At 36.7% G+C, this 20,411-nt stretch overlaps 1 protein-coding gene across 3 annotated transcripts in view; it reads right to left on the reverse strand.

Annotated features, from left to right (window-relative positions):
- The window catches only part of NGLY1 (N-glycanase 1), a 22,728-nt gene continuing 2,317 nt past the window's right edge, over positions 1-20,411 (reverse strand). For 2 of the 3 annotated variants that reach the window (XM_080579136.1, XM_080579138.1), the window contains exons 3-12: positions 19,071-19,313; positions 16,380-16,536; positions 12,970-13,192; positions 12,609-12,730; positions 12,152-12,297; positions 11,850-11,960; positions 6,615-6,779; positions 5,068-5,256; positions 1,649-1,826; positions 1-1,129 (exon numbers count right to left, since the gene is read on the reverse strand). In XM_080579136.1, coding sequence (XP_080435262.1) covers positions 942-1,129; positions 1,649-1,826; positions 5,068-5,256; positions 6,615-6,779; positions 11,850-11,960; positions 12,152-12,297; positions 12,609-12,730; positions 12,970-13,192; positions 16,380-16,536; positions 19,071-19,313 — 1,722 coding nt within the window. In that variant the 3' untranslated portion in view covers positions 1-941. The remainder of the gene's footprint in view (positions 1,130-1,648; positions 1,827-5,067; positions 5,257-6,614; positions 6,780-11,849; positions 11,961-12,151; positions 12,298-12,608; positions 12,731-12,969; positions 13,193-16,379; positions 16,537-19,070; positions 19,314-20,411) is intronic. The other variant, XM_080579137.1, reaches the window with a different exon arrangement.

A 20,411-nucleotide genomic window follows, 5' to 3' on the forward strand; every position in this document is an offset into this window, starting at 1 on the left:
TCTCCTGGGTGGCAGTTTTATTATATCCAATGCAAGTAAATTTAAACATTGCATAAAGGAACAGAAAAATTGTACACGCTTGTGCATCAAATTTGAGAACAGTATTAAAAGCACCTCAAGACAATAGCTAAAAAAAATTATTTCAACCTATACACTTCATAAATCTGTAAAAAGGTGCATAAATTTGAATTTATATTATAAAAGAATATGTATAATGAATATTTTTTTTGCATATAAAAAGATTCTGATGCTCTTATTCATTTTCAAATCTAAATTTCATATCACAAGCCATGACAAAATTTTAGGTACATAATGAATATTTCTTTCAAAATTAGTTTATTTTCCTAGCATAATCATATGTCCAAACATTTCTAGGTATTAAAACAAGTTTAATACTTAGATATATAACAATATTATTTTAAGATTGCTTCAATATTTCTCTTACTTCAGCTTTTCTGGTTATTACATAAAATCAGATTTTTCTTTTAAAATGTCTAAGGCTTCTATTACTCTTTAAAATATTTTAAAATCATCACAATGTCTGTTGCAACCAGAAAATGGAATTCAAACCATTTTTCCAAGACTTGGGTTATTAAAAAAAAATAAATCAGCAAGACAACCTCAAAACTTCAAATTAAAATTGCTCTGTACTCCTACAATCATGTTTTGGTTTCTAAAATCTGCTTTCCTTTCTTCAAAGTTTAAGCAAAGGGTATTACTTTAATGATTCAATCCCTTAATTTTGGTGTTTTAAAAATGAAGAAGGTTTTCATTGTGATGTTTACCTATTCAACACTTCTGCAGTTTCAAGTTGGCTAAACTGATGGATTGAAACAGGAAATAAGCTGCCAACAGGACAAGCGGGGACTGCCAACCAAGTCTTCATGTTGTATCCATGACATAGTGTCTTCAAGGAATCCAAAGATGATTTATTTCACTCTTTATTTCAGGCTCTCAGAGGTCAGTAGTTTTATAATTATCTCCAAGCAATTTTCTCCACATCCTGTTAAGCTTTCCCTGAACAGCTGTGTGTGTTGCCATGCAGTTTCACCATCCCCTCCGTTTAGAATTGCTTCCAATGTAACTTCTGTTGCACCACAAAAATCTGAGTAGGAGCAAAGATTTTTATCTATTGGAAGAAAAAGATAAACTATTAAAAAAAACACTGCTCCAGACAGCATATAATGTTAGGATGCTTATAAAAAAGGGTAACTTCTAATGAATGTTTAAGGGTCTGAGTCTTAACTACTCACATTAATCTATCAGCAGCAGAAAAAAAAATAGTGGCAATTTTTTGTTATTACTTGTTTATTGTTCATGTTCAGAGGACTTAGGCAAGACTGAAGCTACCACATACACAAACATCTGTCCTTCCTGGTAAAACACACAGATATCTTTTATCCTCTGTGTTTTTGCTAATTCTTCTGCGTTGCAGGTAGGGTTCTGTATACTACTCAACTTGGGTTTTGTACCAGTTTTTAATACCAATTTTGATTAAATACACAGTATTTTCTTGACCTTGCTGAAGACTGAGTTAGAAAACTCAATGTGCATTGTGTGTAATTATTAATATCTGCCCAGTGCTCTTCCTATATAAACTATTTATTTGCAATTACACTTGTGCTGCATAATATAATTCCACACTTACCTCCTAAGAGAGCAATTTCTGTTGTGGGAGAGTAAACTCTCCACTTTATTCTTCCACTTTGAAATGTCTGACTGCTTGTCCTAATTGAAACGTTTTCTATTTTTAGACCAGCTGACTTGCATTCAAACTTCCAGCTGATGGAAGCAGAGGATGACCCCTCTTTTCTGGCTAAATAAACCTAAGTGGAAATAAGACACAGACATTATGTCAAAAAACTGTGATGATTAACACACATCTGATTAATCACTGTAATAAGGATATTATATCTTAAGATAGCATACTTCCATTCTTTATTAAGCCTCTGAACATTTAAAACTGTTTGTAGCACACTTTTGTATACACTCATTCTGAACCCCTAAATCTATTCCACGGTTATGGAATCGTACATGATTCACAGCCCTTCACTAGGGACTCCACTAATCTATTTCAACATGCTCATTGAAGTTTGGCCCATGAAAATATCTACGCTTATTATTTTAAAAAAGCAGACTTCTGGCTTTTATATAAATCTACAGGCCCCCACCCTCAGTTTAATTTTTGTTGCTCAGTATTGCTGATGAAGAAAACTGTAATGAGTAATTTAGATTCTTCAGATGTGGCTCCTGACTGCACACCACTCCTAGAACTTCATGTCTTGATTAAGGTAAATCATACATGCTATGCATATATACATCCTGTATTGATATTATTTGAGCTGTTAGAGATTTGCATAATTTAATGTGTCCAGCATTAAATATGTTTTGAATATCACGTGGCTGAAGAGTCAGGCTCATAAGTCAACATTCATTGAAGGGTTACTATGAATCCTTATAAGATTTTTGTAATATGCAGTACTTTCAACATAAGGCTACTTTCAAATCTGATTCGTATAATGAACATTGCAGGTTAAAGACTCAAACCAGCCACAATCCTTTTGGAATCCATAGTAACGAAAACTGTCACCAAAATTCTGACATGTCCAGACTTGTGATTAATGTCACGCTGAGTGAATTTAGGCAGCTCTTTAGATATTAAAACTGGAAATAAAAACTCTGAATGAGATGATAATAAAGCACGGTAATATGTTTTACTAAGATCTCACCTTAATATAGAAATATCATTCCCAGACAATAAATCAGAATTTTCATTTTACTATGCACCAGGCACAAAAGTGTTAATTCTCATGCATAAGAAAGTTGGAAAGTGCTAAAGGTGTGAGGTGTTACACCTGAAGATTACGTATGGAAATGTAACAACATAACCTGCTTTCATGTGAATATAATCTTACTGCTCATGAAAGTGCTTATCTCCACACATGTATTTAAGTACTTCAACTACTTTTAGCATGAGATTTTCCTTGATCAGAACTCACTGAACCATCATTTTTTTGTAAGGATGTCAAAACTCCCCATTCATTACTATTTGGATGAGATGCATTAAACATAGGCGTTAGGGATAAAAACCAACACGTTAGCCTGGTTCATCTTCCATTGTAGTATCCGAGCATTTAATCAGAAACTGACAAGTTCCCATTTGTGTCTTTTTTGACTCTCCTCTAACTTTTACACCTGAATAGTGTTTTTCCAGCATAATTGGAAAAAAGCGTGAATTCAGAAAAAAAATCATCTCATTCAAATTCTCTTCCATTGGAGGAAGCCTTCTAGAAGACAAGCTTTTAAAACCAATGGATATCAGATCTTACGATGTTATCACCACCTATTGTGGTCTGCTTGTTTGAGGACTAGATGCCAAACTACCTCTAGGTAATCTTGCTACTACCGGATTGACTATGATGATCAATTGATACATGCCATCTCAATCATTTTGCAATGACATGGCAAAGACATAAAACACAACAGGCACTTTTCTGTTACTCCTAGGCTAATACCTACAGTTATCTTTTTACATGTACTTTCCATTCATCACACACTAAATGATAAACAAAATATTTTATGAAGGCTCCTTTGGTTGGTGAATTTCTTGGACTGCCGCTGAATCAAACTCCAAATTTGTACCTACTAGATGTACTTGAGAAGTTAAAGCAAACAAACAAAAAAACACCAATGTGCAAACCCCAAGCAACCTTTCCCTCGACTACCTCCCATAATACTAACAACTCACAAGAAAAAAATCATTTTAGATTCATACAAAACCATTCTACAGGATGCCATTCCTGTAGAACTAATATTCTAACCCACAAGGCTGAGATATACCTAGATATATAGAGCTCCTATTTTTTCAAGGCCATTCTCTCATCCTTTATCCAGAAAGACTGAGGAGCTCTTGAATACAAGGGTAAGAAGTCTTTCTGTCTGGTCTTATAGACCAGTTCCTCCGTTTTATCTGATTAGTAGAGCTGAGCAGAACAGAAGACTTATAATTGGTTTCACTGCAAAGATGATGTTTCTTACAAAAGTGAGGATGACTGATCATTGGAGATCTGAAGATATAATGTGCTACCAGATTTTTAGCAGATCTTAGGGAGGCAGAAAACAGATGTCCCTTCTTCTGAGTTTTTGTTGCCTTCTTTTCCTATTAATCTACTCTTCTGTAACATCTTTTATATTATTCTCTATTTTTTTCTTCTCTTTTGGGATAATAACCTAAGTTATTCTCCTATAGCATTTTGCAAGTCATTTATGTATAGACCCAGAACAGAAAATGTCAGAAGAGAATTATACACTTGATCCATTTTTCATTACTGGGAAGAAAAACATTGCTTAAGCTGTACGAATGTTTGGCCAGAGACCTTTCAGGCTAGTAGGATGACAGTGTAACAGAGCAATAACATGCTCTAGTCCCTGACAGGAATGCTCAGTTCCACAGTTGGGAGCTGTCACTGGAAAAGCTGTTTGCTAGTAAATGACCCTTTCCCATCCTACAGGCATCAATTCTCTTCTTCCTAGATTTAGAGCATATGATTCTTCTGCTGCTCAGTGTCCTGACAGATGGGAAGGAGTCTGGGCAGGGTATACAATAATCTGGCTAACTGACAGTTTTTTGCCTTCTTGCAGATGGAACCATAATGTTTAGGATGACAATTTCTTCCTTTGGCTGTGCATCAAAGAGATATAATACACACTACAAAGCTATTCTCCTAAGCCAAAAAAAAAAACTTTTTTGGAGAGAAGGATTGCTTTTCAATAAAACAGCAATGCATCCTAAGTTTGCCCAAAAGCATATTAAGGAAAACAGTTTTTAAAATTTGGTGCTCTAGCAGGGATTCTACCTTTCTGAAAGGCGAGCTAAAATTATTCCCAATTTCTTAAATCATCTGGCAACCTTCTCTGAAGCTTAACAGTAACATTTACTAACATCAGCTAAATTGTATGGGCACCAAGAGAGGTTTTGATGTCACACATGGGCAAGAATTTTCTATTTTACTCACATTATCATACTTTAATGGTAGATTTAACACTTCTAATAAATGTTACCCTTACCATTTTCCAATCTGTTTCAACCTTTCTCCAAATAGACTCTGCCTTCCAAACACCAGCTTCCCAGCCAGTTATTTTTTCATTATTATTGGAAATCCGTATATAACTATCTTCTACTATATTGTAGATGAGGTGGAAGAGTTTAGATGTCTTCTCTTTTTCAGAGGGAACAAAAATTACTTCTTTTCTCTTCTGAAAAAGGCAAAAAAACCAGCACGTTCAATCCCCAATGAATTTCGGTAAGACTATGTTACTTTTAATCAATGTACCATGATTTCCCAATTCAGTTTTGCTGCCAATTGGGAAAATAAAATTTGAAAATAAAAATAAAAAACACCTTAATTTTTAAAGAGGTCACAGAAAAAAAGCATTTCTGAAAAAAAATAAACTACTTTCTGACAATAGACTTGCACCTTTTAAAGAGAGGAACAATACTTTTATGTTTTAATTTTTCACATAATTAGTTTTAGAAGCAAATCATTAGACAACATAAAATAAGTAAATTTAAGGAAAGAGATTAACACGTTAGGAATAGAAATCTTATATGCCGAGTGTATTTCTAATTCTTGTATAATAACAGGTAAATGGATATTTTGAATACCAAATGTAAGCCTGTGTGTAAGTCTATATACAGGTGGCTTATATATAATAGCTTCAAAATCAGAATCAACTTCAAAAAAAAGGTAAGCCACAAACTTTGTAACTTCACAGGATTACTTTTTAATTACTTATTTATAAAAGATTTTCCATTGTTCTTATGAGTTTCAGCAAAAAAAAATAATCAAATCTTCCAAGCTATAGAGAACTGAAATTCTTAGTTTCTGAAACTTAATGTTATGAAACCCATTAATCTCACCTAACCACTTCTATTTAGGGTTGACAATCATTCCAGATGACAGGATCACTACAAAATCAATGTAGTGAGTGATGGTTTAAGTCACATCTTTACATACCAGCTCAAGCTAAAAATGTCTGAAGTTCTGGGAAACTATCTTATCATAAAAGAATTCAAAATAAAGTCTTGCATTCTGAAATAGTCAAAAACATTGATAAGAAAACCATTTGGCCTTATTTAAGAGCGTGTTCCGTTCACACAATCTTAATTGTTCCTGCATTGTTTTATTAACAAAAATAGCTGGTCAAAACCTTCTTCTAGGCTTTAACCAAGAGAACCTAGTAATACGAGTACACAATTTAAAAAGTTTTCCTAACAGCTTTGAACTGCCTTAAAACTTCCTAGTTGTTACATCATAAGTAATCGAAAGGAAAAAAAATATTTTTAAATCAACTTTTAAGTGCAAAACACACTTTCATGGGATTCAGTTACTGTCAAACATTTTTTGAATCAATAAACTACAGTAAGTCCTCAAAACTTTCTTGTGTGCCTCTACCGAACTCACAAACTGGCACCTAACGCTTTTCCAAGTTTCATTGTTTGAACACAATCTTCAGTCTACCTACACCACTGACTCGTTCCTCTGCAGACCATAGTCACAGAACCTCTAGAGTTAGCTACCTCTAGGATGGTCACCAGTGGAAAACTTAAATACCTCTGAACCAGCTTCACCTCTGGCTACTCGCCAAGCCATTGAACCTGATGTCCTTCCACCAAATTCTCCTGGTTTAGGTGGTTTAGGAGAAATGAACTCAACAAGCTCCACGATTGTTCTTTGCAAGAGCTCTCCTTTTCTGCTTTCTGCCAAGGATCGTTGTCTCTGAAAACACATTTAAGAAAAAAAGTAAAAAGTTCAGAAAAAAAACACTATTTTTAATTCTGCTCTAGACTGACATCAGCAGGAAAAAAAAAGAAAAAACAGTAACATTTAAAGTTTAGAATGACTGTTAGAAAAATTAATTTTATTCCACATGTGCAAATATAAATCAGTCATAACTGTACAGTTATTTGACAGTGGTGTTTAGGTGCTTTTTCTGTGAATTTTCATGCACTAACTGTGTGGATTTATTTTAAAATAAGGCTTGTGCTATGTTTGCATTTGCTTGGATGGTAAAATACTTCCATAGCATATTTTTTAGTTATTCATATGTATTCTGTACCTTAGCTGTTCTTGATATTATCTGGGGAAAAAGTAAGCAAACATAATTATTGGGTCAAACTTTTCTTCTCTAAGGTAGAGTGATATGGCTGGCAGCAGTCTTGGTTTTGTGATTAAATCCAAACAAAAGATTTAGTTGGTCCCTGAAAGAATTAATTCACAGTGACTGATTCTATCATAGATAAACTATGACACTCCTATTTTTGCAGATACCAGAAAACTGAGGGGAAAAAAGTCATACTTCCAGGTAAATTAAGCAAACCTTAGAGGAGAAGAAAAAAATTACATGACACGCTCTTTGGGCACATGAATAAAACTAGGGGTATGTTTTTATATACATTAAAAAAAATCATTAGCAGGCTGGGGTTTAGTCTCCACAATTTCACATCAAATATACAGAGATAATTGGTAAAGCCTTTTTCCTGAGCTTTGTAGGGTACACCTGTACAGGGATGGAAAGTTAAGTTCAAGACTGGGTATGTACATGGCTTTTCTTTTCCACTTTTGTGATGAGACAAGGCATGCACACTCAGCCCATTAAGACCTAAAACTTCTGGCCAATAAATATTCCAGTCATGTCAAAAGCAGTCCTGAGCCCAGAATTTTTTCTACTAGGGATCAGAAAACAGGCATTGGAAGGGCCTTTGTTCCAGAAAGCAATGTAGAACTGGATAAAGGAAAGTAGATATGGAGATATGATGAGAAATAACTTCAGTCGCATGAATTCCAGTTGCCAATTAGCAATTCTAACATAACAAGGAGGAAATACAACTGCACTAATGAATGATGAGCAGTGACTCCAGCACTTCCCTATGAAATACCAGGCCTTCCTGGACCTGACACTTGCCTAGGCACCTGGGTATCCATAGGCAGCTCTACAGATGCACTCCAGCTCAGAGGAATTTTGATATTGCTTACCCCAAGTTATTAATTCCACTCTACAATCCTCTTTGGGCCACTTTGAGGAAGGGAATCCCAGTGTCAGAGGTTATCACCACTGATATTGGTGATGCCACACTGAGAACTAGTTGCCCTTGCTTTGCATCTGTTGTAACAGTATCTGAAAAAGCTGTCAGAAGAACAGAGAGGTTTTGCACAAAAGGAGTGTTTCCAAAGACAGGCCTTTTATGTATTACACAAGAAATTAGGGAGTTTCTCAACTGTAGTGTACAAGTATGCAAATTCATGTCACTGCTCCCTCCCCTCACACCTCCCAACCCACTCTTGCATATAAGTGCCAGCAGTAAGCTAAGATGTGTAACGCCTTGACTCTGCAGAGATCAACAGTGAACACGCTCGGAAAACCTGTTACTAAATTTCCTGTAAATGACATTGTTGTCAGTAGCACTGGTGCTCTGAAATGGATTACAAGAACTCCATTATACACTGTCATGGCTTAAACTTCCTGCTTTTGTTTCTTCTTAAGGCATTGTGCTCTACATGCATGCCCAGACTCTGCCTTTCTTTGGCAGACAGAGGGAATAGGAAGGAAGAGGGGTTGTGAACTGCAGCTTTAAAATAATTTCTGCATCATATGCTGTTCGCATTTCTATAAGAACTCCATGCTTTTGGGAGACTGACTGATAACCTGCAATTTAAGTGGACCCACTGCTGGGTAAGCAACAGATAACTTGAGGACTGAAACTGAAAGTCAAACCATTAACATGGATGCTGGTTCATCTCACATCAATCACCCCAAGATGGCTGCAGTTTTATCTCTGATTTATTAGTTCTCCTTTTAAGACCTGACCCGACCGTAGCAATAATCATTCACAGTTACAAACAAAATAGATCCGGTTCTGGATCAAATAAAATCATTTGTTTCCCTGCCCCACCATCACCTTCCAACGAAGGCAGTGGAAAGCTACGAGGTCTCCCTTCTCTTTCTATATGTTAGTTGATGTATAACGGACTAGTGCCTGGCAGTGCCCATACAAAGTAGGCAAAGAAGAGTGTTGTAGTCAAGGTGTGATAGGGTAGTACAGAATGACAGCAGGTGTTAGGTGATCAGCAGGCTGGCTACACACCCATTCAGGAGTGCCTGACCCAAATAAAACACACAGTAATTCTGAGAAGCAAAATCATGCATTGAATAGATTAAACTACCTGTGTCCCTTTTCCATTTAAGGGTGACAGGCATACAACATCCTTTAAATTGGTGTGTTGTCTCCGCTTAGCCACTAAACATAGAGACACACAGAGAAATAACAATCAGAGCAGCTGCTCTTTACACAGGAAAGCAAAATATCAACCTCATAGATTGTCTTCACTGACATCACAGCAAAGGTGATAATGTGTACTGTATACTGTGCTTCTCTTCAGCTGTAACTTAGAGGAACTGAATTGAAAGATGCTGTGTTGGGGTTCTGCATCAAGAGATACTGAGACTAGTCCCTCCAAGTGAAGAACCATGCTCTAGCTGATGACTGGAAAAGGGAAAGTTAGATGTTGGCCTCAACCTACATCAATTATCTGCTGAATAGGCTGCAGTGAAGGAAATGCAATGGAGACCTAGAGTAATGGAAACCTGCTATAAAACATACTGATGTTTCTATCAGTGAGCAGCCTTAGTCATCCACTGACAGCAGATGCTACTGAATAGCCCCTGGAGATCCTCAACCAGCCGTTTTGTAATGGCCCTTTGATTCCCACTGCATTGTCTCCGTAGTACGAACTTCAGGAAAGGCCCTTGGACTAGGACAAAAGTCAGAAACAAAAACTGTTCTTCAAGCAATCTGATTGCAAATGACCTCTAGTCCCTGGAAACCCAATTTCAACTATAACGGACAAAAGAATAGAGACTAAGAGCAGTTACTTACAGACACTACTTAAATTAACCCTGTCACACATATCCTGAACAGCTACTGGGCAAAAGAAAGTATGGCAGGAGAAGGAGAATGAGTATCACTCAGCTTGGAGAAAGGGAGGGTAATTTATCAAAATAAGACACCATTAAAAGAGATTGACAAAGGCGTTCTATTAGATCCAGAAGGCAGACTTAATAATACTTGAAAGGAGTAGGGAAAGCATGCAGGATAGAGAAGAAAGGTCTGGGATTTTCCATATGTAGAGAAACCCAGGGGTGTTTGGGAAGCACATGTATAGCTTTCTTCCTTGTACTTAGCTTTTAATGAAAATTTCCTTTAAAAAATTACCAGAGCACCTGTTCTTTCTTGTTTGAAAAGTGCTCATGTCAGCTCATGAGCTGCACCTATAAAGAAGGTGGATAGAAGTAAGAATCAGACCATCATGCAGCACCATCTGTTGGAGATGGCAACACATTTTTACTGGAGTTCTCTATGCTTCTGTAAGTGAAACAGAGCACGATCTTACAGCAACATCACTGATATAAGGAGGTGGTCAGGCAAATCAGCCCATGAGTCATTTGTACATTCTTTTCCTCATTCCATCAATACTGCCACTGTATTTTTAATTTTCTTCCTCCTAAGTCTCTATCAGTAGTATCAGCTAATGCTCAGTCTTGAACCAGCACCCCATTTCCAAGGTTTTCTTCAAGTGGTGGAGAAGAAGCTGGTGACTGACTGCTATCTCCGGTTGACCAGAATTAAAAGACCCTCAGATCAGTTTTGTAGCAGCAAGGGTTCAACGATCAGAGGACTTCACTAAATGCCTACAACCCTTCACAAAGTGCACATGTTCCTCAACTTGAATTTCTGATCCTTCACTTCGTTTTGTTAATTTGTGGTCAGCCTTGTCTGTGCTCTACTCTGCATGTGACTGATTTTTCATTACTGATGAAAGTTTTAAAGCCAGGGCTTGAAATCATGAGTCCAGCTCAACTCTTCACAGCATGTGACTATAACCCTCAAGCCAGCAGGTCTCTAAAAAGGAATAATGTGTTTATTAAGCAATCAGCTTTACTCTGTCACAGGAACTAATGTTTCTGTGCAGAGAAATTAGCCCTGGAAGGAAGTGGGGACACAAATTGAACTGTAAGGGTGGTTCAGTGTTTTGTGGGATTCTAGTATATTGAGTCAAGAAAAGTTTATCCTGCAACAAGAAGGGAGGAAAAAAGTTTAGCAGAGATACTAAGTGCACTCAGGTTCTGTGACTGTAACATACAGGTGCAAATGGCTCCATGTGCTGGTTTGGGTACATTAATGATTGGTATATGTGGCTCTGAGCCAAAATTCTACTGATGTTATCAACACTTTTTGAAAGTCTAGGAAAGAACCTGTGAATCATTCCCCCCCTCACAACTTTCTAGACCCTGTAAAAAAAAAAGAGGTAATGGAAACAATAGTATTTGTAGTTAACAGGAAATGTAGGCCTAATTTGCTTTCCAAGTTATAGCATTATTGATTACAAGTGCCTTTAAACAGTCCATGTAGTTACAAAGCAGTTGTAGTTTATCACCATGTCTGTTGATGATTAGATGTACTTAAAATCTGTTAAGGAAAAAAATAAACAAACATACACACAATATGTATCAATATGTATTTTATGTACAGACACATACATTCCTGAAACGTATGAGATAACATACCATTCTTTATCTTGAGATAAGTTCAACACTGTGAACAACTCTTAACTACCTTGCTTAAGTACCATGTGCAAAATGAGTTCCTTACAATTAGCAACATTTTACTTTCCATAAAGCAGAGACATTTCCATGAGGTTACAAAACACATTCCTTTGTTCAAAAACTTCACATTCAAGGAAAACGCTTATGTTTCACTTAAAGAAGCCTATTTAAGAAAAGCTACATACCTTTCTATTGAGTGTGTTAATTTTTTCACGTAGTGTAGCTTCACTAAGCGCTGTCCTTCTAGTGAGTACTTCTTTATGTTTACAGCTGTATCTCCAGGTGACATCAACAACCTCAAGCACAAGTTGAAGAAGAAAATAAAGCAAACAAAATTCCCATATGTCTGGCTTAAAATAAAGAAGCTAGCTAATAAAAGTACGTTTTTTCCCTTAATAATTCTGGGAATCAAGTTACTTCACACATTTGCCTCAGGGTAAGCTTGTTTTTTTTTGTTTGTTTTTAAAAAAAGCATCACTATTCCTACCTCATCTTTGGAGAACGCAATTATGTAGGAGAGCTTCTTTCCCCACCCAGTTTCATAGAGAAGAGGTTTATCACAGGCATTTTCACAGGGATCACAGTGAAGCCACCTTTTCTGAGATGAAGAATATACTTCAGTCCATACATGATCTACATAAGAAAGGTGGAAAGTGAACAATGAATTATAGGGATAGATTCTCTCTACTAATAACGCAGAACACTATCTTAGGATCATGTTCCCTTTGATTTGACAAAAGATTATCACTGAAGTCAGGCATCTAACCTTAGTTGCAGAACTGTATTTCATCTCTCAGGCATGAGAAGAAACAGAATTTATATTTCTTTGTTAGCTGGACTGCATAGCTTTACATGGTGCCTATAGGCTAATATAACCTTAGAAACATAAAATTTATAACCTCATTTTGAATAATTTGTATTAGTACATTCTGTAATACTGTTACCTGTACAGTCCCAGACATATCTGGCTTCAAACCCTACAGCTCTGCAGCACAGTGTAAAACAGTTAGCCCACTCGCCACAGCGTCCACATCTGGTTTCCAGAAGTTTCTCAGGATTATTATACCTAGAGGTGAAAAAAACCAGAATAACAGAAAACACATTTCACTTTTCAAAATCTTTACGTCATGATTGCCTATCTATCTAATCTTAAAGATAGATTGCTGTTTCATCAATCATCCTATCATGTTGCTTAAAAAGGCCTCTCTAATCTTTCATGTAACAAGACCTGTGAACAAAATGCACAAATGTATAGCTGTTTCGTGAAAGACAAGAAAAAAACAAAGCAAATCTTTGTATGCTCACCTTGGGAATCTATTACAGAACTGACACTGGTTACAGTAATGATTTTCCACTCGACTAGCATTCCACCTTAGATCATCATCAGTCGGTGTCAGCTTGTCACTTTTATGTTCTGTTTGCCCACCACACCTGCTGCAAGGAAGACTATTTACCCAATGAAAAAAGTCATTCTTAAACCAGTTCAAGAGCTCCAACAACAAGAAGTCGTCTTCATTCACATGCACACCTGTAAAATTTACACAACACACAGTTAGATCAAATAGCAAAACAATAATTCAGCTAACTTTTCAGTATCTACCTAGATCACTGTCTCCTGGGGCCTTATTATATTTTAAAAAATCTCATAAAATGAAGGTTCATATGTTGATTAAAAACCACCAGAATGAAAAATCTAAGTTCTGAAGACTGAGTAATGGCAAACTATATTTAAATAACAACAACAAAAAAAAACTGCACTGCTGAACACTACAGCTGGAGTAAGAATTAGGAAATTCTCAGAAAAACAAGTTAGATATACAGTGAAGCCAGGTGAACTTCCCTCATTCCCCTCATATTCTTCTAGGACTACGGAAGAGATAGTATACAAATTATTTTTTTGCTCCTAAACATTCTTCTCTCATTCTTTGCTACTAAACTATGAGTAACAGTTGCTTTTATTTCATAGTCTCAAATAATCAGACACCAGTAGCAGTCTTATCCAGCTTAAATACTGAAGAAAATGTACAAATGCTATGTAAACAAAGATGAGTTTGTTTATAACTTCAGCAAATAATAGGTTTGTCAGCTCACTCAAGGTGACACAGGACATCACTATTTTTCTATTCTGATTCTACCACATTAGTACACACTAGACTCTTCTGACCTTTTGACCTATGTTCACAACAGGTATACATGTTATACTGTTGCTATTCCACCATCTAGAAATAACCTCACTTTACCTAACAAATTATTAAATCCAGTCTTCTAAAAGAGATCCATCCCTTCTAACTCCTTAGAGTCTTTAAATGTACATTCTGCTCCAATGCCCACAGTGATCTGAGGAAGAGTCCTCAGATTCATAAAGTAAGTCTTCCTATTAACTCCACCATCCAGGCCACACTGCAATCATCAGTATTTAATACCCAGTTATTATGACTGCAGTTTGCTTATAGTCACAATGCAGACAGGTCTGACTTATGAAAATATGAAGACAAAAAAATTGTTTAAAAGGAAGTTTGACTAGATCTGTGCACTAGCTTCTTCTTCGGGATGGTGAAGAAGGAATAGATGAAGATGTATATTTCGTTCATCTAGAGCTCAATTCACATCCTCCTCTAAAGTTTTGTCTGGTATGGAAGACTAAGGGCCCCTAACTATTAAACACACATTGCCAAGAATACGAAAAGCATTAGAGAAGATAATCTGTTAATCAAAGCAAGAAAACCTGAGACTTCAGACTGACTTATAATTACATAACAACGGAAATTTTAACGTATTGTATGTGCAAAACGTCTGTGCTGAAACATTCTAACAAAGTGTTACTGCATATAAAATGAACATGCTTGCGCATTTGAACTTCCTGACAAGAACAGAATGAGAAGATTCTGAGCACTGGCTATGTTCTTTTCTTGGACAGCAACACATAAACCAGAGTCTGTCTATGAAAATGTAACTGGTATCTTATGAATATTCTTCTTCTGGTTTGTAAAATAGGCCCTGCGTGCAAACATCGCATGGAAAGAATGACAAACGTGATCTATTTGAACAGAAAACAGCTGGCTGTAACATGCAGCTATTTTCAACTGCACAAGCCATCTTTCTAATGGAAAGTGGTACAGGAAAACAGTCAAAAAAACACAGTCTTTATGAGCCAAACTCCTATGATGCCTGGTAGGAAAAATCCTAGAGAAGAACAAGTGTCACTTAGCATCAAACAGTTGTTCCCACAGGTGACAGCCTTAATATAGTAACAAACCAAAGACACTGAAAGGGCTAATTAGCCGTATATTTCATACATAGTCCATTTCCAAAGGAACATCTCTATAAAGCTCTTAAAAATGCTTTCAAACTGTCACAACCCAGTGATTTTCTACTCTGCATCTAGATTAAGCCCTGGAAGCCATTTTGAATTGATCAGCTCAATGGCTTGGGAAGAAGCATCTGTAAACATCACCCTCCTTCCTTCCTTGCTTTGGCACCAGGGTGCACAAGAGAATCGAAGCAGGGGCTAAGACGTACATTTGTCCTTTTTATTTATTTTTTAAAGAGTTTAAATCATTTTTAGTTCTTACTGCTAAGTCTTTTTACTATTGCATTGTAGTAGGGTGCTGGATGAGAATGCTTTGTACTTGCTTATGTGGTGTACTACTCCCTAGTGTAGCTTTATGAAAAAAGAAAAATTACTATGAAATTCATTCTCAAAGTTCACTCATGCCAAAGGTGCAATTACAGGTTAGTATGGCTGTATGAGATATCACAGTCATTTAGAAAAATTATAAGAGCAGCTTATTTTTGGTTTGTAATCAACAACATCCCTATCAAGCAAGCTGAATTGTTCCAAAATATTCTGTCAAAGATTTACAAGAAAAAGGATTCTTTTTTTAAATCTAAATATGGCTTTGGAATCCTATTTAAAAAATAAAAAATAAATCTTGTATAATTTCACTATATTGATGAAATAATCTAAAGCTCTTAGTTAGAAATAACATATTTTCTATGGACAAAGTCTTAGTACATTCAGAAGAAATTTGTATTTATTAAAAAAAACATATTTGTAGCATCAGTGCCTAAGATTTATGCTTATGCTTCAATTCTTGCTCCAAAAGGGCTGCATTTGAACAATGTTATTCATTTAAGCATTTGCAAGAACAATGATTCTTTGTATGAAGTTGTGCTTTGGAAAGGTCATATGCAGAAATCTCTCTAAAAACATCATTTTAAAAAAAGAAAAATGACATTTTGCATTTTTTTCCGAATTTGGAATTGTAGTACTGACAGGAAAACTAAACTCTGACAACTTCAAAACAATGACAATAAAGAAAAAACTAGCTCCCTTCCCTCTTGTAGTTATTTCACTCTAGATGTAAGGATTATAACAATAAACGCTCACTCAGTTTGTCTCCCTACCGCCGTTTGCTGCTAATTTGGAAATAAAGAATTCTGAATTTGTACATGAAAGCAAGTAATGGATGGATGGATAGGCACAAATGAAATAGAAAAATTAAATAATTTTAAAAAGAGAAAAAAAACGAGAAGCGAAAAATACAAAATTTGAAAATCAGCGATGAGTAAGATGGCATTTCTATCTCAGAAACAGCATTTGGAACTTGCAGACATCTGACCAAATCCATACCCCTGAAGCACAGTAGGTGTGTCACCCAAATGTTTGAAAGGATATTTCTAGTTTCATACACATTGCAACTTGGTGATGTTACCTTTGTCCAGTCTTGTAGCTTGTGCTAACTTTTTCTGAGCCTTCCCTTTCAATTGCTGGAGGGGAATTGAAGCTAGTGCTTTCTGCTGAAGAGAAGGATCCTCATATACTAACACATGCTCAAAGTTGCTTTGAAGTGCTTTCAAGATATTTGCAGCCTGCAAAAGGATTTTCAGTCATAAAATGGCTTATGAACTTCCATCTTAAACCAGAAGAACCAAGCCCGCCTATTTTAGCTCATCAGTCACAATTCCATACTCACAAGTTATATTATTTACTTTTTAACAGCATAAATTTGAAAAGATATCAAAAATTGCAACAAACACCACCACCCAAGCCATAAAGCCAACTTGTCATCTCCGAGCACTCTGAATAGTATCCTTAATAAAAAAGCGTAATGATTCAGGGAGAAGAGGAATTTTAAAAGACACCTCTGCTAACAAAGTTTGACTTTTTATTTTTAACCCCTGATTCTTTTTTCTCCTTCTGGACACCTTCCACCTGAAATCTACAAAAGAATCTGTAATTCATTCAATTTCCTGGACACTGCTACACCACATGAACCAGTTCACAGGACTCTATTATTCATGAACACTGCTCGTCTATTTCTACTTCCTCTCAGATCAACTCTGATCCAGTTTTGAACACAGAGCCCTGTGACCTTATTTCACTAGAAATCAAAATACATGACCTGGGCTTCTTCAGTCTGTTATCCTAAGTGTCACTTAGTGGCATGTGCCTGCGTGTATCTTCAAGTCCAACATACCTAAAAAGTTAGCTAGCTAAGTTACTAAGTAGTTAACAAGCTACTTAGTTCCCTTTAAAGGGGGATAACACAGAAAACTAAATGAGACTTTAAAAATCAAGAATCTGACATACACAGGGAAGAAGCTGTGATACTGCTGAATTTCCTTTTCTCTAGCAATAGATCATGCTTCAGTCTTTAGCCTGGTTAACTAACATCTCTCTCCTCCTCTTAATCACCGTATCATCCAGGAAGGGATCACAATCCATCCACTACAGTAATAACTAGCCAGAGCTTTTTCCTAAAGTCAAGAATGTCTTACAGTAACAAATGCAAGAGAGCCAAAGACAAAGAAAAGTAACAGGTTAGACCCCTAGAACAGTGCTATTTAGGAATATTCCTGTGCTGGTTCAAGTAATCTATTTTTGCCTTTGCTTAGCAAGACCCCCATGAATCATAGGTGCAACACACTTGCAAGAAATAAAACTGCTCACACTATAAAAACCATGCTAAATCTCTCTGACATCTGAGAGCAGTGCATACAAAAATAATACTGCTTACTGAAAAACAAACACCTATTCCTGTGCACACAAAATGGCCAAGTCACAGTCAGAAGGTCCTTTAGGGACTTCCTTCTAATCAACAGACTATACAGACAGAATTTAACAGATTCAGAGAGCTGTTAGTGTAACTCCCTGAAGAGATCAACAGAAATACAGAGTTCTAATAGAGCTGCTTCTAAACTGTGTAAGTTTGGTCTCATCACCCATGTTGAATCTCAAGAAGCCTAGAGGAACGTATGGACCAGTACTTCAGCAAGTGAAGTTTCACCGTCACATCCAACCACCACCGCAGAAGTGGCTGAAACAGTAACATGCAGTAAGCAGACAAACCAATACTAAAATAAACCCAGTCATTGTATCTATTCACTTGAACCCATGCTGTGCCATTTCTCTGCCTCTGATCTTGAATAGGTATTGAGAAGAAACAGCACGACAGTTCAACATCCAACAACATATTGCTCATATCATTTAAAAAGAGACAAAGTCTGCTGAAGGATGTATAAGAAGTAAGCTTCTGGGAGGATCCATCTTGCACCAAAATAAGACCAAAGTCACAATGGTTGTAAAGGAGAAAACTCTTTAGGGTTAAGCCAAAGAATCCTTCAATCTTCTATCAAACAGTACAACTGCTTTGCTTTCCAAAGTAATATGAGGTCCTAAGAGTCTTCTCCCATCAGGCCAAGTAACATCAGATGAAATGAGGACTCTGCCCCTCCCTCTTTCTCTTGGCCACGAGCTTCATCTCAATCTCTTGCACAAGGGAAACACATCTTAACTAACTATATATTTGTCTTTGCCTGGCCAAATTACTGTCTCTCAAAACAGTTGTGCATGAATAAAGAGCCCTCACAGGCTATGCACACAGGTCATAACGCATGAATTGAGACATCAGCAATTATAAACATATTAGTCTGATAGCCAACAAAAGAACTGGAGCACAAGACAACTACCAAACACAGCATACAACCTTGTCTTAGCTTCCTTCCCCCTGCCTCTGTGCTCTCCCACATTACTCCCTTCCAATACAAAATGTTTTCATTTTGTTTTTTTTTTTTTGGCACACCCTGCTCAATAAGACACATATCTGTGGACATCTTCAACAAAATCTCTTGCTGATATTCTATTTATAGCGTGTTTCAAGTTGAAGTTGGATAGAGACTGAAGAAAACATTCAAAAATAACAAAATGCAACTAATCTAGTCCTCTGCTCAGTGCAGAGTTAGCTAGAAGGTCAGACCAAATTGCTCAGGGCTTTATCTAGTCAGATCTTGAAAAGTTCTGAGTTTGGAGACCACACAACCTGAGCAATCCGTTCCAACAGCCGACTTCTTCAATCATTATATTCAGAATTAGTGTTCCTACAAAGCTTTTAGGCAGTAATTACCATTTCGAGAGATTGCACAAGTGATGTTTCCAGTTGCTGCTGGGCAGGGGCACGAACAGGGTCAGCAGGTCTCGAAGGCTGATGCGCAGCTGTCTGAGTGCTGGCTACAGCTTCAGAGGGTCCTGGTCTATGGATCTGATTCGACTCATTCAGTCTGCTACTCCTCTCTCCAGCAATTAGATCTCTGATTTTACGCAGCTGCTCAATTGATGCTTCCTTAGGGAAAATCAGGTGAGTTTCCCCCTGAAATTCAGACAAATTAATTCAGCATTTAACGTAGGTCTAATCTAGTCACTGGTTTGAATTTGCTAATGCTAACAGCTGTATCAATAACTGGAAGTTAGCACGCTAAGGTTTGGCAGGATTTGGCGTTCAGATTAGGTTCCTTACATCAAAAACTTGTAGGTCCCTCACAGCAGAAGCTATTAGATAAGTACCTACAGTCAGTCTAGAGGAAAAGCTCTCATAATAACATACTTTTGTAAGCAACTTATTTTGCAAAGTCACACATGAACAACACAATTATTGTTTAGCAGAGCAAGCAGCAGCAACCGAAATGAAAAACAAATGCTCAGTTCTTACAGGACAGCAGTGAAACGCTAGGCAACACAGGAGGATAGCCAATGTTCAGAGAAGCCCCTAGAACGGCATCCACTGTAACTGTCTTCTATGCTGGCATCTTTTAGTTTTTATAAGTTTTCAGATTAGAAATATTCTTATTTATATCTGCTTGATTTTTGGGCTCCTATCTTTGATTGCAACATGATTACTGGTGACAATACAGTAACAGAAGATCAGTAATTAGGACGGAATCAGTTGCAATGCACTTAACATGAAGAAATGTGTTACTGAAAACATAAGTACCCTGAAACATTCATAGTTTAAAACTTTCGGTTTCCAATGCTATAGCACTTCTATTTATTAAACCAAGTAATGTGTTTATTTGCACCGTTACCTTAGGTCACCTGCCACTGCAGATGTAGTACTTCAAGGATTCTTATGATTACAAGATTGAATGGAATGTACCAATCCAGAGGAGTCCTTTTTTTTTTTTTTAATTAAGTAATTTAGCTTACTATGCAGACAAGCAAGTGAACATTTTTAGCTATCACAGTTAAACAGAACACACAGTTAACAGAAGTTCTTGAACTTTAGCCTCAACCGGCACAATAACCAGAAGCCTGAGCCAAGATGCTCTTAAAGATTGGACAGAAGTGGGAGTAGCACTTTATGACACGTTTAAAATGCCTATGTTATTGCTGCTTGAGTGCTTCACTAGCTCCATGGACTACCTCTTGACTAAAACACATCATTAAAAGCCATCTCCTGAGCATCAGCATA

The sequence above is a fragment of the Anser brachyrhynchus genome, assembly GCF_964034855.1.
Source record: "Anser brachyrhynchus genome assembly, chromosome: 2".
Classification (NCBI taxonomy): Eukaryota; Metazoa; Chordata; class Aves; order Anseriformes; family Anatidae; genus Anser; species Anser brachyrhynchus.